Source organism: Pipistrellus hanaki (assembly GCF_964339955.1).
Source record: "Pipistrellus hanaki genome assembly, chromosome: 13".
Lineage (NCBI taxonomy): Eukaryota > Metazoa > Chordata > Mammalia > Chiroptera > Vespertilionidae > Pipistrellus > Pipistrellus hanaki.
In genome coordinates, this window is record NC_140515.1 from 36,033,550 (window position 1) to 36,060,717 (window position 27,168).

The 27,168-nt window shown below is 44.7% G+C and overlaps 2 protein-coding genes across 7 annotated transcripts in view; one reads left to right on the top strand and one right to left on the bottom strand.

Moving 5' to 3' along the window:
• TMEM108 (transmembrane protein 108) overlaps window positions 1-27,168 on the bottom strand; it is a 381,245-nt gene that overhangs the window by 26,825 nt on the left and 327,252 nt on the right. The gene's annotated exons all lie outside the window — the stretch shown is intronic.
• LOC311632132 (ribose-phosphate pyrophosphokinase 1-like) lies at window positions 11,588-12,544 on the top strand (the record flags this gene model as incomplete). The annotated part of the gene is made up of 1 exon (XM_084903273.1): window positions 11,588-12,544. One exon carries the CDS (start codon window positions 11,588-11,590, stop codon window positions 12,542-12,544), a length of 957 nt encoding a protein of 318 aa, XP_084759399.1.

Consider the following 27,168-nt stretch of genomic DNA (forward strand, 5'->3'; position numbering starts at 1 on the left):
GCATGTTTTCTCATGCTAACAGGGCAATAGATATAATGGTTATCTAAGGAAATTCTAGCTTTCGTTTTAAGTACCATATTTCATTAACTATACGAAGCAACATACTATTGTTTCTTGCACTAATAGGACAGAGTAAATAGTGCCCATTAAACTATGACAATGCTTTCTTACATTTCAATTTTTATTCTATAATTGGTGACTTATCTAGACGCTTTTTAAAATCAAGTATCTTCATTTACATCACACTGTGTGCAACTGCCACCCGTTTTGCAAAACATCTTGGCAACAAAACACATACCACTGTCAGCGGCTCTGTGAGTGTCTTCGTCCCTTTAGTGCCATAGAGAACTTGGTAGTTGCTCGGCCAATGGAATGGAGACCATGTTATAAGGATGAACGTTTGTTCCACAAATACCAAGATTCTATCCTGTTGCTCCACTTTGATGCCCTCTACATCCACAACTTTCTGCTTCAATGATGAGTCACAGTGAATCTTTGTGAAGACATTGTAGACAGCATTCAAATAGGCATAATACCAACGGCGCACTTGCCACAAAAGGGAGATTATCAGAATGAACCACGAGGCCCACATTCGTCCGTGCCTGGACAATGGGAACTGTCATGAGTGCTATCCACTGTCAGAGACCGTAAGATGCACCCTGAGTTCAGAGATGCGAACATGAACAGAAGTTTTCCCAACAGCATCACCTAGAGGAAGAGGTGTGCTTAAACAATGTCTTGCTTCCAGACTCTAGGAAGCAAAGGAAAAACCAACAGCCTCAAAGGGCAGAACATTGGAGCATTTTTCTTCTGTGCAGCCATTCCCAAATGCTGTGCAGTGACACAGAGACACTTCCAGCCGAAAGTCTGTGCCCTGGACGGGAATGGGTCGAACAGTGGAGTTCCTGGGGATCCTAACTTGGAATGAATGACCCACAAACTGTACCTTTACACTTGCCCTCCCTGCCGGGAGCTCAAAAAGGAACTTCTGGTTTACACCATGAATTATGCATGAGGTGGTAAGGTGCTGATCATTTTAAAGTAGAAAAATCAGAAATGAACTATAGTTAGTTTTTTTTTTTTTTAAACATGTGCTTAGCACATATTGCCAACGGAATGTGTAAAGGAAAAAAAGCAAAATTAGAAATTTATATCTGTGTAAAAATGTCTATATGACATTTAAAGATCCGACCAACGACTGCTGCAGTTACGAGGCTGCTTGGCGCCTTACGCAGCTCTGAGCTGGGCTCGCCGGTGTCTGTTTGGCAGGGTGGGGGCTGCAGGGGGCTAGTGAGGCGTGGTGCGTGTGGAGTGGCAGGGGAGGCGCCACGCCACACTGTGGGCCACCTCTCTCGGTGAGGGGACTTTTGACTCTCCTGTCTGAGCTTTGGACCCAGGTCTGTCTGACTCCAAGCCCTTGTTCCTTCCACTGTTTCACAGATGTGCTGCTAGAATACAATATAAAAACCTTAATATGTGTATTCTGTACAACTCCTAGTATTGTAGTAAACAAGCTTCCCGCCAAAACTCCCCTGGAGAGAGGGCTGAAGGAAGGGATGCTCTGGATGCCGGCTCTTCCTCTGTGCCCCTCCAGCGCGGCAGGTGTCTGTGAGATGCCTGGCGGGATTTCTGGGTAGCTTCGATGAGTCTGAATCTCCAGATGCACCCCCAGCTCAGAGCCTCACTGGCACACCCCTGACGTGGTGTATGCCATGCTCCCACCACAGACACGGGCATCCAAATGGATGTGATGTGTCTCTGACGTACGCCTTTCATGCTCTGAAAAAGACTTCCAGGTAGTTTACGACAGGACAGACACAGACATGAGTCTTGGAGCATAAAAACTCCGATCAATACTCCATAGAGGAGTAAGACGATGAAAATGAGCTGAAGCAGAGGGCGGAAGCAAACGGAACAGGGAGCAGCAAGAGCCACCTGTGAAATCCCATGCTGCTCACCCTGCCTCCTGGGGTCTCATTGCTAAGCAACCTTAAAGGGCACGGGCAAATCAACGCTTCTCCAGAATGTCAAAAACAAAATCTGGGAGTGGGCACGTGCCTGTGAAGAAAAGTAGGGAAACGGGCTGCATGATTACTCTGCGCAGTAGGCAGGACACAGCACCATTCTGGTTCTGAAAGGAGGAGCCTGAACACAGCAAACGAGCTCCTCTGCTGGCTCCTCGGCTGCCTCCCCAATGTATCACCTGTCTCCCAATTCAAATCGCACACCTCGTACTTCTCTGTCAATCTAGAAGCCCGAAGGAGACAGAGTTGGGGCGGCCCCCCCATGCCCACCTCACCTTAGATTAAGGCCCCAACACTAACTGATGGAGTCAGCGATGAGAAGACGGCGCAAAGCAGACACAGATGTGACAATCCTTGTGAGTCTCCCTGGCTTCCCATTCCCTGGTGGACAGGACGGTTCTGATATCTGAGGCCGCACCAGATTGTGTTGTGTCACTGCTCTAGTAGGCTTGGGCCTTTCCTCTTCATTTTGGAAGAACCAAGACTAGCAATGTATATGTTTCCATCTCAGAAATCCTTACGAAGAACAGGCTCTCCTAACCCTGAAGCCCAGATTAAGCATCAGATTGCTCTCTGTATCTCCAATTCCATGGGGGTTGGGGTGGGTGGGTGTGCCCTTTTTACAGACTCATCAAAGGCACACTTGTACCTATTTTTCAACAACATAACTCCTGAATATATTCATGTGTGATTGTTTTCTGACTTTCCAGTTATACTCCCTTTTATTTTTTATTTTCCTTTTTATGCTTTAAGTATATTTTGCCCTTTGATTTTTTTGAGCTGAATTCATAGGTCCTTTATCATCATTCTTTCTCATTAAATGATGAAAGCTCTCCAGGGTATGAATTTGTTGCCTGAATTGAGCCTTAAAGTTTTTTTTTTTCTTTGCGTTTGCATTCAGAATTTATTACCAATCTACCTTCCTTCAACTTTTACATGTGCTTTGGCCATTTCTATAAAATATTAATCACCTTTCATCCTCAAGCGTTGACATGTAATTTTTGCACTGCTGTTATTTTCTATGCAAACTGTATTCACACTTTTCATTGTCTCGAATACCTAATACTTATTTAAGATTTTATTTTTACCTATCTATCTTTCCTCACCCTTAGATATTTCCCTTACCCCTCATGATTTTTAGAGAAAGGAGAGGAGGAGAGAGAGAAGAGAGAGAAACATCTGTGTGAGAGACACACATAATTGTCTGCCTTCCACACCTGCCCTGACCGGGGCCCAGGATTGAACCTGCAACCAGGTACATGCTCTTGACTAGGAATCAAACCTGCCACCCTTCCATGGAGAGGTCAATGCTCTAACCACCTAGCTACACTGGCCAGGTCTTATTTTTTATTTCTAACCCTACCGATTTGTACCTAATCCCCTTCCCCACCCCCCACCCCCCCCCCCTTTTTTTTTTTTTACACTTTATTGAGGTTTTAAAATTTTTGGTCCAGTATAGATTAATTTCTTAAAAATAAATAATCCATGGATATTTTAAACTAAGAGTATATCATTTATAGGGCACAAAGTTTGACATATAAACTATCAAATTAATCTTATTAAGCATATTTAAATCCTGTTTATTTCTAACTCCGTGATTTACTGATGACTAAATATGGTATACTACTTTTTCTACAGTTGTGTTTCTTTCTAGCTTTTCTTTGTCTTCTAATAGCTTTTGCTCTCTATTTCTATGCTATGTTGCAGTACATGCTACATTTATTGTAGATCACATCTTTTATAAAACAATCCTCTTTAGCCCAAATTTTCCTCCCTTGAGTTTTATTGTAACCAGTATTAATATTGCCATTCCTCTGTTATTTTGCCTCTTTTGTTTTTATAACTTAAAAATATATTGTTTTATTTTTATCCAGTTTTTCTATGCTTTTATTTGTAAATCTTTTGTGACACTGTGCTTTAGGCAAATAGAACATATAGCTATATTTTGTTTTAGACGAAAGTCTTTGTCATCTAGTAATGGACTTTAATCTATTGCCATTTATTGACATAAATGTTGTTAGAACTTATGGCTCTCATCTTATTTTACGATCTCTATGTTGTTTTGTTGTTTTAGTATTTCAGTACTTGCTCCTTTGTTTTTAAATTATATGTGCTGCTATGTTCTGCCATGGCTATATTTCTCTAATTATCCATGCCCAAAACAAAACTTTGAGTCTCTCCCTCATCTTTCCACCAATCCCATTGGTGGAAATGGAAATTGGTGGAAAACAGGAAATTTATCACGATGGGTGAGCCACATGTAGGTCAGCTTCTAAACAACTATACTTAAACAATCTGTTTTAAACACCGTATTTTCCGGTGTATAAGATGACCCCCTAATTTATACAGTTAAAACATAGGTTTAGGCCTATATTCGCTGTATAAGACTACCCCCCATTTCAAAGAAAAGACTTACTTTGCCGTCAAGATCTATCTGCAGGTAATTTTTGTGCAATTTTGGTCTTTTGCCCCCAATTTTCGGTTGACTTTTTTTGTTTCAAAAGTCGTCTTATACGCCGGAAAATACGGCAATTACCAGCAAAAAAAACAAAAACAAAAACTCAGTTGCTCTTAATAATTCAACCGATTCAGCGATTTTCAGTGTACTGTGGCAAATCAATTTTTTAAAAATATATATTTTATTGATTTTTTTACAGAGAGGAAGGGAGAGGAATAGAAAGCTAGAAACACTGATCAGCTGCCCCCCGCACCCCCCCACTGGGGATGTGCCCGCAACCAAGGTACATGCCCTTGACCAGAATTGAACCTGGGACCTTTCAGTCCACAGACCGACGCTCTATCCACAGAGCCAAACCGGTTTCAGCAACAAGAATTTTTAAAACATGCAGTATCTGACTATTTATTCTGGGACACTGACTTCTTTTCCCTACGACTGTCAAATAAAAAAGTGACAACAGCCAACACAATAGCTGTCCTGGTGTGAATGTCCTGTCTTGAACCATAAATATATAGGTCATATAATAAGAGTTCTATCTTATTGGTTACATCTCATAATAAAGCTGCACCTGATTGGCTAATTCTTGGTACCAGAAATCCTTATATACAAGTATAGGCATCTGATTTTTAAAAGTCACTTTGGTAAAAAAAAAAAAAAAAAAGGATAGGAAATTATTATTATTAGTATTTTCAAGTCAATCAAAATTATAACTAATTTTTTGTCAGGTTGGCAAAAATGTATTTTTTAGTGTGCTGAAGAATTTCAGTAATTAGAGTATGTATGGCATGAGATGGAAAAGGTTGAAAATCGCTGTACTAATTGAATTTTAAAACTAGCCCTAGTGCCAGGGACACTGTGTATTGGTTATACTTGAAATGTCATTTAAAAATAAAAAACTGCTTGAGGACAAATCATAAATTAGCAGATTTAACTCTACAGTACTTAATTACCATAAAAGAACTGGTCATAGTTTCCACTTTCTATTTTCCTCTGTTACAGCTTGAAATAATGAGTTCCGAGGCCCTCACTATATTTAGCTTCCAATTATCCCCAGGAAAGAAAGACCCCAAGAAACCCTTCTGCTTGGATGGTGTGGCTCAGTGGCTGAAGCATCGACCAGGAGGTCATGGTTCATTTCCCGGTCAGGGCACATGCCTGAATTGTGGGGTGTGCAGGAGGAAGCTGATCAATGATTCTCTTTTTATCATTGGTGTTTCTATCTCTCCCTCTCCCTTCCTTTCTGAAATAAATTAAAATATATTAAAAAAAAACAAAAACAAAAGGAATTCCTTTTTCTCCAGGACTATGACTCATCAATCCTATTTACCCACCCACTCCTGCTGGATAGATCCAGTCAGTGTCCTCCTGGCTGATCCCAAGTCCATGGCTTTGCTCTGGTTACATCTATAGTGAGCTTTTCCCCCCACCATTTATTTTTTCAAAGCTGTGCTCACATCTCACTGATTTTCCAGACAACTTGCTTTTCAGACTGGCCAAAAAGTGAAAGTGGTTCTGCTTATTGGATCTCACTTGCTGTCTTATAATAACTATTTATGTGTGCCAAATGTCTCCTCAGTTTGATGATGGGATCCTTCAGGCCAAAATACTCTCTTAGAGTTCCATCCTGGGATTACTTGTTTTCATGGGAAGATTTCAAAACTCATCCACAGATGAGGGCCAGGAAGGTCAGGGTGACACTGCCAGACCCGATTCTCACTCAGTGACTTTCAGAAACTTACTTCTCTTCTTTGGACCTACAGAATGACGGTGAGCTTCAAAGCCACTCCAGAAGTTAACATTCTAAGACTAATAGTCGTTTTGTAATGGAGGAACTGAGTCACAGCCCAGAGAGAGAAAGTGACTTGCTCAAGTTCACAGAGTTAATTAATGACCCACGGATAATTAGAAGTTCAACCTCCTGATCCCCAGCATGCCATCCCTGTTTCAGAATGCCCTTGACTCACCCAAAGCAGCAGCATGGAATCTCATCAGGACATAGTAGTATGCTCACTGAAAATACAGGGATTGCCTTGCTAAGAAACTAAACTCTCTAGAAAAGATAGAATTTGAACATCCTTAAACATATTGTTTATTTACAAAAAAATTGTACAGTTACTCCTCCATTTCAGCTCCTCAGGCACCGATTCCTTTTATGCCATGGCAAAGGCTAGTTCTTCTTTCTCTTAAAAAAAGTCTTATTCTTGACCTTAGAACTGTCTGCCAAGCTCTGTTGTCCCTTACATGTTTTTGATTTTTCCACTGGCTCTTCTCTTTTCCACAAGAAAGACAAATTATAGCGGAGGCACATTAACTTCTTTGGACCTCTGTTTCCTTATCTGTAACCAAAAGATGTTGAGAAGAATACTCTCTAAAGATCTCTCTGACTCTAAGAGCATCTGAATGAAGAGGCAGGAGCAGAGTGAGGAAGGTGAAGGGAAAAGCGCTTTTATCCTAGTCCCCCCCCCCCCCCCCCCCCGCCAAAAAAAAAGTCTGAGACATGGCTTAACTGAAATTCACTGTGCAGAGTGATTTCAGGGAACAGGTGCAGGGGCCTGACTGAGAAGAGTGAAAAGCAAAGGAGGGAAATAGCATCAAAGATTGTGTTGTTGAGTTGATCGCCACTAAGGACAGTTGGGGTTCAATCTTGCTGGGGACCCTTGGAGAAGCTGTGTGGAATGTCCCTCACTGTCCTTTGAAGGGACAAAGGAAGAATCTGTCCACTGTCTCTGACCCTCCTTAGTGAAAGTGCTCACATGTCAGGAGTGTGCACGCAACAGAGGGCCTCGGGGTCCCTGCAGTCATCCCACATGGCTGTGGCAGGGAAGTCGGGGCAGAACCAAGAAGATGTGGAGTCGGCTGAGGCAGGTGCTGTCTGGTTACTTCCCCATGTGTCTGATTCCTGCAGCCACAGCTAGAGTGAAAGGTAGACTGAGAGGAGGGGAGAAGGGTGGGCTGAGGGGAAAGGAATTAGGGCTTGAGGTCCTTAGACCTACCTCGGTGCCTGGGTGACCCACATAAAGGGAAAATTAAATCAGTCTGGGTGGACTGAGAGATAATGATATTTCCCAGAAGGCTTAAAAGTAGGGGGCAAAGGAGAATCCAAGATGGCTGCTCGGGTAGGCAACTAGCCGCAGCCGCACACAACAATTTCAATAAAATACAACTAAAATATAAAATGGACATTACCCAGAACTACAGGAAAGTCGACTGACTGGAAATCCTACAACAAGAAGCAAGGAGAAAACCAGAAGGAAGCACGGAGGAGCTGTAAAAGCCTAAGGTACGGAGACACGAGGCGCGCGGAGAGGACGGAGCCGGAGAGGAGGGAGGCCGAGTGCCTGGCGGGCGTTCCCTAGCGGAAAGGAGATAAAACTCCGACTGTGCTGGGCCCCTGACTGCTCTGAACCCCAGATCTGGGCCAGACCCCGGGGACTCAGGCTCAGCCATAGGGAGCTGGGCTGTAAGTCGGAACCCCGGGGTAGCGGAGAAAGGAGGTCCCGGAGGCACGCACACTGCCCCCAAAGAAGGGACGGTCGGCTGTGCCGCGGGATTGCCCTGACGGGAAGGAGACTGGGGCTCCAGACTGCTCTGAACGCCACCTCCAACTCCACTTCCAACTGAACTGAACCCCAATACCGGGCTCATTGTGGGAGAGCATAGACTGTTTGGCAGCAGGCGAAAATCGAGGGCACCTTTCTCTCAGAGGCCCCGGCACCGAGCACTGAAGGACCCGCATAGGGCGGGGCTGATGGAAGCCAAAGCTGCAGGCTCCACCCTGAAACCCCGTCCCATCTGTAACTGCGAAATGCGACAACAAAATAGATCACAAACGAAAGAAATGGAGGACAAAAAGCGTCTGGATATAGAGTTCAAATCTACGCTTATAAGGTTTTTCAAGAATTTCCTAGAAAAGATGGATAAGGCCTATGAGGATATGAAAAGAGATCAACTAGAATTAATAAGGAGTCAACAAGAAATGATAAGGGATCAACAAGAAATAAAGAATACATTGTCTGAAATAAAAAATATTCTACAGAGTCCTAAAAACAGAAGGGAAGATCGCAAGAATCAAGTCAAAGATTTGGAACATAAAGAGCCAGAAGACACTCCTCCACAGAAGCTAGAAGGCAAGAGAATCCAGAAAATTGAAGATAATGTAAGAAACCTCTGGGACAACTTCAAGCGAACCAACATCAGAATTATGGGGGTTCCAGAAGATGAGAGAGAGCAAGATATCGAAAACATACTGAAAGAAATAGTGACAGAAAACTTCCCCCACCTGGTGAAAGAATTTGACTTACAAGTCCAGGAAGCGCACAGAACTCCAAACAAAAGGAATCCAAAGAGGACCACACCGAGACACATCATTATTAAAATTCCAAGAGCAAAAGATAAAGAGAGAATACTAAAAGAAGCAAGAGCAAAGAAGGTAGTAACTTATAAAGGAGCACCTATACGATTGTCAGCTGACTTCTCAACAGAAACCATGCAGGCCAGAAGGGAATGGCAAGAAATATTCAAGGTGATGAATAGCAAGAACCTACAGCCAAAAATAAGCTACCCAGCAAAGCTATCACTCAGAATCGAAGGCCAGATAAAGAGCTTCACTAATAAAAAAAAGCTAAAGGAGTTCATCACCACCAAACCAGAATTATATGAATTGCTGAAGGGGGTTCTTTCAGAAGAGAAAGTAAACAAAGATAAAAATTATGAACAACAAATACGTAATTATCAACAAGTGAATCTAAAAACCAAGGAAATTAAAAAAATCTGATGAACAATATTAACTGTTGAATATAATAGAATCAGAGGTATGGAAGGGGAGTGAACTGACGATTCTTGGGGAAAAGGGGAGAGGGGGGAGTGGGAAGAGACTGAACATAAACTGTGCACCTATGGATGAGGACAATGGGGAGAGGGGAAAGGGCAGAGGGTGGGGTGGGAACCTGGTGGAGGAGAGCAATGGTGGCGGGGGGGGAAGGAACATTTGTAATAATATGAAAAATAAAAACTTATTAAAAAAAAAAAAAGTAGGGGGCAAAATATCATTCAAAGCAAGATGGTATTAAACATGATATCAAAACCCTTTAGAGCAAGAGTCCAAGTCTTAATGGGCCATCAACTTTTCCTCTGACATCTTTCTTTCCTGTCCCTCCCTCCCCCTGCTCCAGCCACACTGACCTCCATGCTGCTCCTCCGGCCACCACGCTGGCTGCTGCTCAGGGTCTTGGCCTTGTTTTCTCCTCCTGCACTCAGTGCTGGTTTCTGCCACTGTGTCATCTGAACCCTTTGCGACCACCCACCTATGAAAGGGCACCCTTATCACCCTTTATCCCCTGACCTACTTACCCGGCCCCCATAACATGTAACACTATCTCAGTTCATATTACATGTCTATTTTTACTAATTTTATTTTCAGTATTCTCCAGTGGAATGTAAGCATTACCAAGGCAACACATTTCTTCCCACCCCCACTGGCATATCTCCAACATCTAGAACTGTTCTTGGAAATAGCAGGTACTTGATAAATTAAAAACAAAAAAGAATGACAGGTTGAATAAATGAAGATGTTCATATCTTGCTGATGCTGAATTTGTTAAAAAAAAATACAGCAGGGTCTAACATTTCTATAGAAGCACAAAGACTGTTAGATTATGTTCTTCTGGATGGCGATATAAATTGTCAGTGTAAGGCTTGAGCTTTTTGGATTTGGAAAGACCAGTGTGTTAGGTTAGGGACTCCGGGGGTTGAAGAGAGTCCATTCTGAGACACGCTGTATCAATTATCACCTCTTGCCCCTGGTGTGCCTCCATCCCAGGACTTCAGATGACATTCTGTCCTTTTGGCTAATAAGATCAGGGCTCTACGCTCTCTCGAATGTGTGAGTGTGTGCAGGTGTGTGCGCATGGACATGTATGTGGACAAATTCTCTTCTTACCAATATGTAACTCAATAAAAACTGCAAAGATGTTTTGTAGGATCTTCATTCAGGCGGCAGCTCACTACGTGTGTCTCTGGAAGCAGGGTGTGCAGGTGTTTGAGCATGGGCAGGACAGCTAGTGGAAGAAGAAGGCTAAATGCAGGTGCTAAATGCAGGTGTTTTACTGATGAAGACTTCAAGAATTGGAAAAGATGGGAAATATTTTACGTTTTGACAACTCTCTATAGATAACAGATGGTTTGAATAGTGATTCTAACAAAGAGTAATTGAAACCAGACACTTAGAGGAAGAGTTAAAAGTAGGAGAGGATTTACATTAAGTAGAGGCAATGGTCTGATTCGTAAATGAGGTGGGCTTGTCAGTTAAACTCAGAGGATATCAGGGATGTTGTATGAAAATGCACACCGAGCATTACTATGAACTCTGTAGGGGTATTACTTTATAAAGATGTTTTTAATCTTTTGAAATCACAAAATTCTAGCATTTGTGGTTTCAGTAGCCTGAAACCGGGGTTGGAAGATTCTGGAAAAATGTAACTAGCCTAGAAACTTGCCACCTGAGATTGGTTAATATGGATGGAAGTAAGGGGCTTCATATATTTCCTAAAACTATGTGTGTAAAATTTTATATTTTATATGTAGCCATGTACATTTTTTTCTGGGGAAAGGGTAGAGAGCAGAATATCTTTACACATATTTTCTGTAAAGATCCAGGTAGCAAATTCTTTGAATTTTATGGGCAAAATGGTCTCTGTTGCCAACTACTACCTATCGCTACTTCTGCGGGCAGAAGTAGCGATAGGTAGCGATAGGTAGTAGATAAAAGGGTGGGTGTGGCTGCTTTTCCAATATAAATTTAACTAGTCATAGAAGGTGAGCTAAATTCCGCCTTCGGAACAGAGTAGTGCCATCTACAGAACTCTCTGCAATAATGAAAATGTTCTATGTTTGTGCTGCCACCATGGGAGCCACTAGCCACACACTGTTATTATGTACTTGAAATGTATTACTGGTGTGCTGAGTTTTTAATGAATTAACATTAAGACTTGACTAAGATGGTGGAGAGGCAACACGAAGCTTATAGCACTGCCTCTGGACTGACTTCGGTTCGGGTCCCACCACAGCAGTGATCGTCAGCAAACGGCGCCTAGGCTAGTGGGCCAAGATGCCGAACATCAAAATCTTCAGCGGCAGCTCCAACCTGGACTTGTCCCAGAAAATTGCTGACCGCCTGGGCCTGGAGCTAGCCAAGGTGCTGACCACGAAATTCAGCAACCAGGAGATCTGTGTTGAAATTGGGGAAAGTGTCCGGGGAGAGGATGTCTACATCGTTCAGAGCGGCTGTGGTGAAATTAACGACAAGCTGATGGAGCTTCTGATCATGATTAACGCCTGTAAGATGGCTTCCGCCAGCCGGGTCACTGCGATCATCCCGTGCTTCCCTTACGCCCGGCAGGATAAGAAGGATAAGAGCCGGGCTCCCATCTCAGCCAAGCTTGTGGCAAATATGCTCTCCGTAGCGGGTGCAGATCATATTATCACCATGGACCTCCATGCTTCTCAAATCCAGGGCTTTTTCGACATCCCTGTGGACAACCTGTACGCAGAACCAGCTGTCCTGAAGTGGATACGGGAGAATATCTCTGAGTGGAGGGACTGCACGGTCGTCTCGCCTGATGCGGGGGGAGCTAAGAGAGTTACCTCCATCGCAGACCAGCTGAATGTTGACTTTGCCTTGATTCACAAAGACCGGAAGAAGGCCAACGAGGTGGACCGCATGTTGCTGGTAGGAGACGTGAAGGACCGGGTGGCCATTCTGGTGGATGACATGGCTGACACTTGTGGCACAATCTGCCACGCAGCTGACAAACTTCTTGCAGCTGGAGCCACCAGAATTTATGCTATCCTGACTCACGGGATCTTTTCTGGCCCGGCCATTGATCGCATCAACAACGCCTGCTTCGAAGCAGTAGTGGTCACCAATACCATCCCTCAGGAGGATAACATGAGGCACTGTCCCAAAGTACAGGTGATCGACATCTCCATCATCCTGGCAGAAGCCATCAGGAGGATTCACAACGGGGAATCTGTTTCCTACCTGTTCAGCCATGTCCCTCTGTAACAGAATACGTACCTTCTGAGGCTTTCAAAAAATAAAGCGAACCCCTCTCCTTGCTTTCCTTTTGTGTTGGATGAAAAAAGTCAGCAGAAGCCCCAGCTTGCTCCAGTAGCTTTCTACAGCCCATGCCAGGTATATTAACGTTTCTCCAAAAATGAGGGAAAGACAGATTGAGACTAACTGCTCTGGTTGCTTACATGCACTGTCTCATTTCAGCTTCTTTAATTTTGTGGGCCTTGCAGCTTTAAATAGAGCCCAGCTTCTGCAAGATTTCAGACTCTGAAGGGTGTTGTGTGTGGGCGTTTGAATGGGGTTAGGGAAGCTTAGACTACTTTTCACGTGAATGCTTCTGGGATTCGTAGGTTCAGAACTACTAGCAACAGAGCCAACCGAAAAATAAAAATAAAATAAAACAAATAATGCTAACCCAGTCCCTCCACTCCTGTAACATGTGACAAGTTCTCTCAGGTCTATACTAAATTACAAGAGCCCTAACAAGCCCAGAATCCAGCTCTGCTTGCTGATCCCCTGTGAGGCGGGCAGCTCCCAGGTGGGGGCCTGCGGGAAGTTGGCACACAGTGCAGCGGGCACTTCGTGGGAGGAAGAAGCCTGACCCTCACCCTCTGCTAGGAGACTGTCCCTTAGTCTCTTTTGTGCCTGTTCCTTTTCCCATTTGGTTTGCTCTTCAACCATCCTGACCTTTTCCTGGCTAATTACCTCCTCGGGCAAAAATGCTCACTGTCCCATAGTCTTCTGGAAAGCAAACCTCACCTTTGGCTGTGTATTCTTTAATAGTTGCATGAGGTTATTTTGCTGTAGCTTAATCTTAGCCCACTGCCACCGTGGTGGAAGGTTCTAGGACCCTTTTGATTAATTTAAGTGTTTAATTTTCATCTTATTTCCCTGGATCTGTTGGGCCTCTCAAATGACCTGAGGTTTCTGTTAAAAAGATTGATGCTACTAGCTCTTGTAGAGGAAACTAAGAAAGTGTCTGTGTGTGATAAAAAATAATTAAGACACATGGGGCTCTTGGCTACCATACTGGACAGTACAGGCCCAGAACTTCCATCCCAGAATAAGAGGCAAAAAAGCCACAGGCTCCCCCAGAAGGGAAGCTCCCCTGCAAGGAGAGGTGTGCCCCCAAGCAGAGGTCCTTGGAGGCTGACCACCCTGGCATATGCAGTCATTTAAGTTTTGCCTGCATGGGGTCTTGATGGATTAGTGTCAGGGACTGAGGAGGGGGGCATGATTCTAGGACACTTAGGAGCAGTCCTATCCTTGGAGCACTGCAGGAGGCACACTTTCTTCTTTCTCTCAATTTATCTGCTAGAAATAGTTTACAATAGTGACGCTAATGGTCACCACTTCCCTAATGCTTCCTTGGTTATAGGAGCACGCTGTGCAGCATGACCAATCAGCTTCCAGGATAGGAAGAAGACTCAATCTAAGTGATGGTGTGATCAATGGCTAATATAAAAGGGCTTTACGGTGTACAGGTTATTATTTTTCTTTTAGACAGCCTCGAGATATGCCAAAACCTGGCTCTAAGTTTAACTTGGGGCTATAAGCATTTACCAAGAAGGCTGATTATTGTAGCATCAGAAGGATTGTGTTCTAACACCACTTCCTTCCCTCTCCTCTGGTGACAGCCCAGGTTGAGATGGAGATCCCTCGTCTCTGTGCTTCACTGTGGGTATCTCCAGCCACATATTTCCATGCACCCCGCTCTTCCTGTTTGGTGAGCATGTTAACTATCCCTCCAGAGCTGATGGGAATGAATGTGCCAATTCACATTGGGTGCCTCGATTCCAAGAAGTTCTCACTTGTCAATTTTTTGTCATGACTAGAGCAAGAGCCATACAGTGACTTTTCCAGATAGTCAGTATCCCTCTCCTACAGCAGCACTCCCAGTGGGATCTCTAGCCTCAGTTAAACCTGCAGCTTCCGCCAAGCTCCAAGAGATGAGCTGACGCAATGGAGAAGCCATTTGGCTCTTACACAGTGCTCTGCTCAATACAAGGAGTGGCTACCCCAGTGGCAAATTGGATACCTTGCCCTTCTCTAAGGATCCCAACTCCTTCAGGCAGAGCATGATTCAAAGCCCCAGACAACAGTTTGAATTCAAAGTTTCAGCACATATTTTTGACACAAATTGACTTTTGGTCAGATCTCTTGGTTCTTCCTTCACTAGAATTCCCCTGAGGAATATTAATAAGATTGTTTCCTCTGAGTTTTGAGAGTTAATTAGGCTTGTGGCCAGGGAATACAGGGGGAAACCAGAAGAGAAAGGAGTGATAATCAATACAATTCCTTGGGGGGCCGCATGGATATGCAGCCTACAGTCTGTAAATGGAACTGATAAAGCAGCTAAGGGCAGTTCCACACGTCTCCTGATCCCCAGAAGGCTCTGACAGACAAAGAAAGGCACTACTTCGGCTCTTTAATCCACACTGCCGTCTGCACTGGATGTTGTGTTGATGGTTTTAGGGAACAGAGTCATCTATCTAGTTTCTTTGCCTTAGAATGTTTCCTCAGAGGAGTAGACCATTAGGATGGTAAATATCCCCACAGAGTAATGGGCAGTGGAAGAGACCTATAAAGTCCAGATCAGATCCATAACCAGGGGTTTCTTTAGTCCAGCACTGTTTTCATTACCAGTGATGACATCTGATGAAAGTGAGCATCCTCATATAAAGCAACCACCACACTAAATGTCACTATCTTCCTTTTAGCAGAATATCTTAGTAGTAGCCTGAGGCCTGATTTCATTGAGATCTACTGTGTTTTCTTCCATATCTAAGGGCTAAGAGACATGTGTACAACTGTTTATTTTGCCTTTTTATTACAGACTTGTATAAACCCATATAAAAGCAGGCAGAATAATACTATGAATGTCCATGTATCAACGATTATCAACTCCTAGCAATACTGTCTCATCTAAACTCCCACCTCATTTCCTCCTCTCCTCCATTGCTCTGAGGTAAATGCCAGATATTATCCTATCTACAATAATAAAAGAGTAATATGCAAATTGACCATCACACCAACACACAAGATGGCTGCCCCCATGTGGTCAAAGATGGCTGCCCCCATGTGGACACAAGATGGCCCACCACAAGATGGCCAGCAGGGGAGGGCATTTGGGAGGGACCAGGACTGCAGGGGAGGGCAGTTAGGGGCAAACAGGCTGGTAGGGGAGCAGTTAGGCATCAATCAGGCTGGCAGGGGATTGGTTAGGGCATGATCAGGCTGGCAGGAAGAAGCAATTAGGGGCAATCAGGAAGGCAGGCAGGCAAGCAGTTGAGAGCCAGCAGTTGGGAGCCAGCAGTTGGGAGCCAGCTGTGAGAGGGATCCCAGATTGGAGAGGGTGCAGGCTGGGCTGAGGGACACTTCCCCCACCCCTGTGCATGGATTTCATGCACCAGGCCTCTAGTAGAATAATAACTATAATTTTAGGGATTCCTCATAATCCCCCTTGACTGATGTCTATTTCCTATCTCTAATGTTTTATTTTGAAATAAATCCCAAATATCATACTTTTTAGTGATATTTTTCTTCCTCCAACCTGATAGGTTTTGTTATAAAGCTATTATTTGTTAGTTTTAATAGACATGAACTCATTAAAAAAACAGGTGCCACAATTAACATGCAATCAGTGCCTTCCCTTCAAGGCTCTATTACAGCAATGAATCAAGTTCTAGAAACACTATAAGCAAACTTACTTAACTTACAAAGGCAATCATACAACACAAAGACTCTATGCCTGGTGCAGGTGCCCACGGCTTCTTGCTCTGTTATGAAGCAGCACCGGAATTGTAAAACCGCTCGGTTACTCCCTCAGGCTTTGCCGCATCAGGAGTTGGTTACCCACGGATTACTTTCTAAAAGCTTCTGGATGTGAATACTATCAATATCAGGAGCGTTATAACCATTCGTCCATTGCAACGGGAAAATACAGCATTAAAATCACACACAGGCATGACACTGTGTGTGAGTACAGCTGGGTTCCCATGGAGGCGATAGTCAGTCACTCACCCACGCCTACTTCATGAGAATCGTCCTCTTTCGCTGTGAGTTCCCTTAGTGAAGTGCCAGTTCCCTTTTCCGCAGAACATTCTTTTGTGGTAGGGCCCTGCTTCTGCTGATTTCTCTTCTTTCTTCCCTTTCTTGCTGTGATAGCCCTGTTCCTCTTCATCGTATCCTGTGTAACTTTTATATAATAATCACTCTCTGATTTTCTCTCCCGATCCTTTGCCTTATCTTTCCTTTTCTTCTTCTTGCTTGTTGATCATTTTCATTCCTCTCTGCTTCTTCTCTATGTTTCTTCTCTTATTTATGCTCCTAGGGCAGTGGTCGGCAAACTCATTAGCCAACAGAGCCAAATATCAACGATTGAAATTTCTTTTGAGAGCCAAATTTTTTAAACTTAAACTTCTTCTAACGCCACTTCTTCAAAATAGACTCACGCAGGCCGTGGTATTTTGTGGAAGAGCCACACTCAAGGGGCCAAAGAGCGGCATGTGGCTCGTGAGCGCAGTTTGCCGACCATAGTCCTAGGGGATGGTGAGCGAGAAGATTTCCTTTTCGGAGACCTGGGCTTTTAGGAGATCGTGTGCCTCTCCTGCTTCTCCGGCGGCATCTCTCTCGGCTTGCACTCTGGACTGTTGGGCTGCGCTGTAACACTTGGTGGTGGTTTGGAATGTTTCTTTAGTTATCTTCTTTCTTTTTGACCTTGACCTTCTAGCTTTCTCCCTGGAAGGAGATCTCCATCTTGGACTTTTGGATTGCCAGCTAATCTTAGAGTGTGATCTCCATCTGTTTTGTGACTGCCTGTGCCATGAAGGGGGTTTCGATCTTGAGTGCTGGCATTTTTCTTCTTTCCTACCTGGTTGATGGCAGGAGGAATTAGGGACTGTGCTTCCCATACTCTCTTCATGGTTCCCCTGTTTCTTTACTAGAGGCATCCGATTTCAGACGTGGTGAAACGAGACCAGCAGCTACACTCAAATCCTCCAACATGATGTGTCTGCTTATGGCCTTGTTTGCTGACATGACAAACTAACATTCTTATCGTTATAGCTGGAAATAAGCATTTGAAATAGATACTCCTCTAGGCCTGTGGCTGGACTTTTGTTATTTTTGTTTAACTTTGATAGGTTGTGTATATGTACTAACCTTTTCTGATGGCTAACTAGGATTTAATTACAGAAACAAAATTTCCAATGAAACTGTCTTTGGCAGCAAGTAAATAGCATATTTCAAAGTAGAGTTGTATACTTTTTCATTATGTGTTTGGAAATTTCCCCCCTGAAATAATTTATTCCACACCCACATCAGTGAAAGCTATCCGCCCATCCCTGGGTCCATCTGTAAAAGAAAGTTATCTCTTGTCCTGATTGTCAACTTTCCCCTTTCATCGATTTGTTTAAGTGTTGGGAAAAAGGAGGCAGTGCATTTTAAACTGACTTTCCTATGCTTTTAAAATAAGACAAATGTACTTGGTAATGCACTCTCAAGTTTTTATTTGCTCTCAAGTCGTATCAAACCAGCAAATTGGTGTTACTGTTTCTGCGGTAGCAATCTCATGTCCACAGTGACTCTACGTCAAAGGCAAAGTAGTTAGTCAACTGTTTTCTTAGTTACAGGCGTTTTGTGCAGTAAAAGCAAAAATAGGCTGCAGTCTGGCCATGTTGGTACAGTTTCTTAAACTGCTTTTCCAAGACTTTGATAATAAAACCCTTAAACTTAAAACAAAACAAAGCAAGATGAAAACACAGGTGTGACCTGGTCAGCATAGGAAGCAGGAGATAGAATCGAGTGAGGCAACAAAGCAAGCTCCATTCTCTAGCAAGAGGTGGATATAGAGGAAGAGGCAGTATTTTATTTTAGCAAAGGCAACAAAACAAAGCAAATATTCTACTTCCAGTAGCAGCAACAACAAAATAAAATAAAAATAAAAACACAAGATATACTCTATCTGGTCAGACACCTGCCTAAAAAACCAGGTGGTTTTATTGTCCAAGATTTTCTCCTACGTCATTCTAGAAAAAGATTTTTCCAAGAAAACTAACAAGAACCCACATATCAAATAAAACACACCTCTCTTCATCTCTGTCTCTGACACACACACACACACACACACACACACACACACACGCCACACACACGCCACACACATTACACAAACACAAATAGTTTCCCCTTCTTAACATTTCCTGATACATTAACTTCTTCCCCCTGCTTCCATAGCAACACAGTCTCTCACACACAGCGGCCACTGCCCCGCGGGTCCCACACGGGAATGGACTCTGGCCAAGAGAACACTTCTTATCTAAAAGCAAGTTATTTATCTTTAAAAAGGTGTCTTCATGAAGTAAACTGTGTGTACCCAGCACACTTTAAAGTGGATAAACAGCTGGGGGTATTTTTATTGCTTCTTCCCTCCTCACACTATTGTGATAGTTTCTTTCCAAAGCAACACCGCCAGGTGCAAAGGATGAGGATGAAGAACTGGCTCCACAGAGAACCTGTGTGGCATGGGCCCTGCATCAAGTTCATCTTCTCTATGTGGAGAGGAAGTAAGCTCATGCTGTCCCATAAGCCTTTCCCGGGGAGCCCTCTCACCGCCTGGAGACCTTTAGTTAGCAATTAAACACCTCCTCCCAGGGGGGCGCTGGGCGGCTGCTGCCGGTGGAGGGAGGCAGTTTTGGGTGAAGGCTGAACAGAGGGCCTTCAGTTTGCGTGCCTGCGAGCTGTGATAAGAGCTGTTTGAACTTTTTGTTTGCCTTAAAAGAAAACAATAAATAAAGATGAGGCTAAGCAAACAAAGGAAACGGTAAGTAAAATCTCTCCCCAAAGATCTTCCTATGTGATTAGCAAAGCTGTTCAGAATTGGACCCGAGAGGGGAAGGAGCAACTGGAAACGGGGCTTTTGCCACTTCTGGGATCTTCGTCCTGTTTTCTCTGGGGCTTTTCTGCGAGGCCTGGAGATCCTGTCTGCAGAGCAGAGACCCAGCAAAGCTCTTCTGCCAGGCACAGCCTGGAAGCGGCAGCAATGACCTCATGCTGCAGTGTGTCACCTGCTGAGAGCACAGGATTGATCTTTCTCAGCAAAGAGCCTGACCTCCTTTCCAAGATCCCTTCTCTGACACAGGCCTGGAACATGTGCCAGGGCAGCAGGCAATAGTGGGGGTGCTATTGTTTGTTTCTTTTTAAAAAACATACACTTGCCTTCCCCCTTGCACCCACCGACCCCCAACGTCGTGAAACTGCATGTAGCAATGGGGGCGGGGGGGGGGGGAATGACAACACAAATACTAGTGCTGTCACAAACAGTCTGAAATTCACTCAATCACTTCTCAAACATGTATTCATCACTCACTCCTAGGCCACACTAGATCAGGAAAACCAAACAGTCCTGACTCTTAGGCAGCTCCTGGGGGGCGGGGCTGGGCATGCAGATAAATCAGTAACCACCACAGCAATGTGATAAGGTTAAGACAGAGGCATGGCGTCCACAGTGAGATGCAAAGGGAGCAGTGAACAGCTACCCCTCACCGCCCTCCTCCTTTATTCCTCCCTCCTCCGCCCTAGTATTTGGGGAACCTGTGGCACAGAAGGTTGGGAAGGTGTGGTCCGGGGGTCAGTCCTACATTATGTGGACCTGCCATGAGCCCGGGCACTCACAGTCAGAAACGTCTCCTGCTCTCTGAGGGTGGACTGGCTCTGTCTGACGGCAGAGATGAGAGAGGGGAGGACAAGGCTGGGAAAACCCACCTCTGCTATCTGCCTGGAAGTGTCCATAACATTGTTCTCGCCCCACAGGAGTAGAAACAGAGGCCCTGTGCTTCTCACAGGGTGACAGACACCTGCTGAGCCAGGCCGGGCCCTCCCACAGGGAGCAGGTCAGGGAGAGCGCACGCGGTGGTGTTAATTGTGGAGAACGGGGAAACGCGATAAAATTACAGGGCCTCCCATTGATCTCTACGGGACTTAAATAGAGATGACAGGCTTCGCGTTTTCCCAACCTCCTCTGATTTCCTTGAGGCCAGGGGGTCATGGCTTGACCTTACACTCAGGCACAAATGATTAATCTCCTCCGAGGTGCACAGCACTGCCCCAAACAGTTCCCTCTGACTTCCTGATATCAGGGTCCAAGATGCAGGATGCTAACGAGCTCCGCTTGGGAAAGCGCACATCTAACTGCAGTTCGCCATGGGGTTCCGAATCCCCCGTGGACTGCTAAGCACTCTAGATGCCCACTCAGGACACTGACAGGAGAGCAGGGACTGATTAATGGAACTAAACAGAAAACCCCTGAAGGAAGAAAAAAAAATAGTCTACAATAAAGGAAGTATTGGGAAGAAAAGAAAAAGGGATTTTTCTCTTTGATGAAAAATATGCCCCTTTCCCCCAATTAGTTTACAGTCAGTATTATTTTGTATTAATTTCAGATGTACAGCTTAGTGGGTGGACACTCATATACTTTAGAAAGTGTTCCTCTGGATATTTCCAGTACCCAGCTGGCATTGCACATAGTAATGGCAATATTATTGACTATATTTCCTATGCTGTCCTTCACATGACTATCCGGTAACCACCTGTACTTCTGAATCCCTGCACCTTTTCACTCACTCCCGCAAACCTCCACCTGGGGGTTTTCAACAAATGGTATTGAGACAACCAATAAGCACTTGGGAAGAATTAGTTTATACACGTGTTCCCCTCTATACACCTGTGATGCCCACCCCTGTCTCCCGCCTTCCCTTCTCTTCTCCCTTCACTGAATGGGCTGCTCTTGTAGAAACATTCTTGGCCCTTCTCTTGCCTTTTGTGCAACCTGACAGGCGACCTTCACCCCAAACACACCCACAGCACTGGGCCTGGCTCGGCTCCTCCCTCTCAGAAGGGATCCCTGGCCTGGACCCTCTCTCAGTGAAAGCGCCAGTGTGGCCCCTCCCAGCAGCATCCATCCCCAAGCAGCAGCCTTCCCGTGGGCAGCCTGTGGTTTCGCTTTACTGCCGCAAGAGAGCACTACTTGGTGAATTACTTCCTACGTTTGAAATCCAATCTGTTTCTTAATTTCCCCTGTGTCACGTATCAGAGCACCACTGCCCACCAGGGCTGTGGGAGCTTGCTTGTGACCGAGATCCCGCAGTTGACCACGTCGCTTGATGGATAGATAAGGAATGTCTACCAGACGGTGAAACGACTTGCCGGAGGTTCCTGTCTCCGGCCCCGGAAACCATTTCTCTTCTGAAATGAGGGCCACTGGCTGCTTTTCTCCCCTTTCCGAGTGGAAGCACCACCCTTCAACACATCTTTCTCCTTTTCAGCTTTAGATTTCTTCCCTGCATGTCCCCTGCTGCCAGACCATATACATTGCTTATGTATCCCTGTTTGTTAGTCTCTCTCCACTACAATGTGGGCTCCAGGAGGGCAGGCACCTCATCTTTTTGTTTGCTTCTGCATCCCTAACTCCTAGGAAGATGTGGCACTCGGAAGGCAGCTCTCCATTCATATCCGCTTAAGTGAACGAGGCCAAGAAAAGCCTTTTCCGCTGTTTTTTGGGCATCCATACCAAATAACCTCTAGCCAAGGTGACGTTAAAGGTTACAGGCAATTACTAATTGTTAATAATCTTAGAGTTTCTATTCTGCTTATTTTCAAATTTTGGTTTGGTGTTTACGTTCCTGCCTATAATTGATGCTGTTTCCAATCTGTGATTCGTTAAGCCATCTGGGAAATCTGTCAACCCATTATCCACAATTTGGAGAATCTCATTTCTTATAAAAATCCTATTATTGGTCTCTGCCAAGGTCTTCAACATTAGGCAAAAACCTTCCATTTCCTCCCTTACAGGTGACATTTATTGCTTCCTTAGCAGAGGTGGTAAAAGCTCAGTAGTCATCACAGTAATACGGTACCAGCAATTCTTGTATTCCTGGGGGATACAAATCCCTTTCAATTTCTCTACTGTCAGGTTTCGATGGGCAGTAGTAACAGGGCTGTGGAAACACAGAGAGTGCCAATCTAGGACTCGTAATGCTGATTTCAATCCCTCCCAAGAACAGCTCCAGTTCCCCTTTGAATCAATCTTCACTCGGACAAACCACCCCAGCCTGGCCACACTCCAGGGACAGGTCCCACAGGGGACTTGCTCCCCTCTGTAACTTGATCTCTGTGGACCCTGTCTCCTGGCTCAGTATCCAGCTTTCCCTGCTCTGTCTATGCCAACTCACTTGGATGGTCTTCTGGCTTGTGATTTGGCATCTCTGCAAGACCCTGTTTTTTTGGCTGGCCCTCAGTCTTACATACTGTAAATCGAGGGCCAAGTACGCCCACCAAGGACTCCCACTTCATCTTGTTGGGGATCTGGCCAGCTGGGCCCTGTGTGAGTAAGAGGAGGAATATAATACTTGGCTCATTCTCAACACTTTTCAGAGGCACTGGGAAGGTATATGGTTTGATTACATCTTTGTGTGCACCAAGATGTTCACACATGTTTTCATGTCCCCTCTCCCAACGTTCATGGATGGGTCCTCAGGTTCTGAAGTCCAGACCTCTTTAGTTAATTACCAGGCACACTGACCTGCAATCAGTAGCTCTGCACTCTCTCACCAGGACAGCAACAGCTCGATAAGCTATGATGCCAAAGATGTGGTCTCTGCAGTGTATACCATTACAGCTGCTGCCTGGTGGCTACCAATTTTAAAAATGTGCTTCCCTCAATTCCCATGTAAAATACATCCTTATAAATATGGAGGAGACCTATAGAAAGAGGAACCAACACCCACAATCTCATCACACAAGGGAAGCACTCAGCCCATTTCTTCCAGTCTCTTTGTTTTTATTTTATTTTATTATTTAAAAAAATATTTTATTGATTTTTTACAGAGAGGAAGAGAGAGGGATAGAGAGTTAGAAACGTCGATGAGAGTGAAACATCGACCAGCTGCCTCTTGCACATCCTCTACTGGGGATGTGCCCGCAACCAAGGTACATGCCCTTTACCGGAATCGAACCCGGGACCTTTCAGTCCGCAGGCCGACGCTCTATCCACTGAGCCAAACCGGTTTCGGCCAGTCTTTTTGTTTTTAAAAGAGAGTGAGGAACATATATAGTATATATTTCTTAACACATTTTCTCTCCCTCCCTCACATGTGATTTCCTTTTATTTCCCTGTTTTGCATGATTAATGAAATACCTAATGGAACAGGGACTCCTGAATAGCTAGCTGATCATTGGAAGCAATGTCTCTCTTTTTATTAGTTCCATTTCTTTCTTTTTTAAAATATATTTTTATTTTATTTATTTATTTATTTATTTATTTATTTATTTATTTATTTTACAGAGAAGAAGAGAGAGGGATAGTTAGGAACGTCGATGAGAGAGAAACATCGACCAGCTGCCTCTTGCACACCCCCTACTGGGGATGTGCCCGCAACCCAGGTACATGCCCTTGACCTTTCAGTCCGCAGACCGAAGCTCTACCACTGAGCCAAACCGGTTTCGGCTAAAATATATTTTTATTGATTTCAGAGAGGAAGAGAGAGGGAGAGAGAGATAGAAACATCAATGATAAGAGAGAATCATTGATTGGCTGCCTCCTGCATGCCCCCCTACTGAGGATCAAGCCTACACCGCAGGCACATGCCCTTGACCAGAATCGACCTGGGACACTTCAGTCCACAGGCCGACGCTCTATTCACTGAGCCAAATTGGCCAGGGCTAGTCCTGTTTCTTTTTGTCGTTGTGTGTGTTTCAGGCCAGGATGCAGGGTGTTAAGTTGTCCCTGGGATCTTAGTCGTTGGGAGGTCTGCTCTGAGAATGTGGGCTAGCTGAGTGGCACTGTGCGTGTGTGTGCTGTTCTCTCTATAATTGGGTGATACTTGGGTATGCACTCAATTATGTATTCTGTCTTTTCTCTTTTCATGCTAATGTGTAATATTAAAAATGAAAGTGATTTTGAAAACAAATTCTTCTGTGGTGTCTACTGTCAAAGTTGGGTCAAATTTAAATTTCATTCCCCAAAGATCTGAAGTTATAAAACCCATCTCTCAGATGCTTCCTTGGTCTTTACTTCAGAACGAGAGCTAAGTCTTACATCTGCGGCTGCCACTGTGGCTGCTGGGCTTGCTGGAAACAGCCACCAGTGAGCTTTCTTGCTGGGGAAGCTGGAGCCTGGGCATGGCTGGCAATGGGTTAGGTTGTGCCTGTCCTCATCTGACTGGCTCCCCACTGACTCTTGTGTCTGGCAGCTACCACAGGTCCACGCTCTGGTGGGCTTGGGGGCTGGGGTAAGGAGCTGAGCATTTCTGTGGGGACACAGTCTGGTCCAGGCCTTGCTCCATATGTCCAGGTGGGGTGCTCAAAGCTTTCTGTGCTTCAAAACCATTTAACGTGATGAAATGCTCAAAAGACTGGAGGGAGGAGGGACCCTCAATAGGGACCTAAAGCAGGACTCAAAAGCTCAGAATGGCTTCCTTCTTTCCTAGATCCCCATCAGGTACTGTGTGTTCACAGGCAAATCACTGAACTGCTGGCTTCCACTTCTTCATCCATCAAAACAGAGTATTAGTAAACCTCCTTTGGTAGGATAGTAGGATGCTGACAGTACTGTGTCCAGGCACTCAACCAATATTTTCTCATTTAATTCCTACAACAACTTAAGTGCAGGGAACCACTATTATCTCCATCTTCACCCTTGTAGATGGTGAAGCTGAGACATGGCAAGTTTACACAGTGTGAAGATTACAGCCAGGAGACGACGATGCTGAGATTTAAACCAATGCATTGCGGCTATATTGCCTCAGAGAGATCCTTCCAAGAGTGCTTTGAAAGGGCAAAGGGCTCTGAAAATCCAGACTGCTTTTGGCATTGCTATTTCTCCCAGAGAGCTGTGTCAAGGGTAATGAATCTTTGGGCCATTTCTAAGGACTGGGCCATTCCAAATCTTAAACTGATGCCGCCTGCTCTTGCCTCACAGTCCTTTAAGGCAAATTCTAATCTAGCCACTAGTCCCCAGGAGAGATCCCACGTATAAATCGCCAGCCCTAGACCTCTGTGGGGCCAGATGGGAAATGGCCTCAGCGTGCAGGTCACAGCTCTCTGGGGGCCTTGGATGTAACACACAACAGGAAACATTTACATCTCAGACACAAAAGTGACTTTGAGAAATGAGGGCTACCGTGAAGACCAGACACCCACGCATTCCTTCCCGAAGCGTGCCTGGCAGTGGGTCTAGAAGCTGCGCTCCATCACTGACATCACAGCTAATAACCTGAAAGTGCTTCTGAAGGCAACAGATCCTCCTGCGTGGCTGTGCCTTCAATTAGCATCTACATAATTTAATAACTCAGCTGTCACCCTCTCCAATAACTGGGTCCCGAGATGCTGATGAGAGGTGGCACATGCTTTGGATTTGTCATCATCCTTTTAATTTTCCCAAGCTATTAAATACATATCCCCCCCCGCCCCTCCTCCCAAGTATTACTCTTTCCAATGAAGTCTGAACCATTTCTTTTAAGCTGTTCTTTTTATCTTGATTTGATGGAATAGGAAAAAAAAAAATAAACCCTGTAGGAACATAGCTCCATCCATTTATTCATGAACAAGCATGGCAGGGATCAAATCAGGGAAGTGTTTGACTGGGGATATTAATAGAACAGTGGAAAGGAGTTAATCTTGTATTAGATTACAGGGGATAAGGGAACTGTCATCCAGTTGGTAGCAGCTTTCTCTGATTTTAATCATCCATGCATTAGGGAAAAGCCTAAATACACATTAAAAAGGTCTTCAGTTTTTAATGCCATTATGAACGCTCCCTTCATGGGAAGGAGCAATTACGTGTAGTGTTGCAAGTCCTGGAGAGGTTCCTCACCCTGCCGGGGACACGGTGAGAAATCTAAAATGCTGGTTCCAAAAGCAAGTCGGAGGACCCACTAAATGTAGGGGGAAGTGGTCATCTCATAGTGGAAAACCAAACACCGCCCGGACTGGGTGAGGAAAATTGATGCCAAAAAGGGCAGATGGACATCGGACATCGTGTGCCTCTCCGAGACATGCCATCTCCTAAGGGGCATTCTGATTCGGAAAGTGTGACGTGCATGGAATTAGGAGGGAACATCAGACAAAGGAAAAGCGAAGAATGTTTATCTTCAAGTGAATTTTAAAATAACTTTTAAACTATGCCTCAAACTGAAAACATACGTATTTTCTGAAATCTTCTGACGGTTTTTGAAAATGTGTTTTCCAAACTGTGTCTGCTTTAAAAGGCACAGGAAGGCTGAGGAAGTGGCCTGGACTAGAGAGACACGACAGCTGGAATCTTGGATCCCGTTCAGGGGAAAGCCTGCTGTGAAGCGTATACCAGCTGGTGAACTGAGAACGGGATGGCTGGTGGTCAGATGAAAGGGCTGTAACAATGCTAAATCTGGTGAAGTGGGCGACTGCGCTGTGTTTATGAAGAGAATGTCATTCCCAGGACATGTACCGTGAAGAGCTGAGGGTAATGGGTATGATATATGCAATTTCTTTTCAAGTAGTCTATAATAATAAAAGCATAATATGCTAATTAGACCGGATGTCCTTCCAGATAAAGCCAGGGCTGCGAGGGAAGCCCGGGT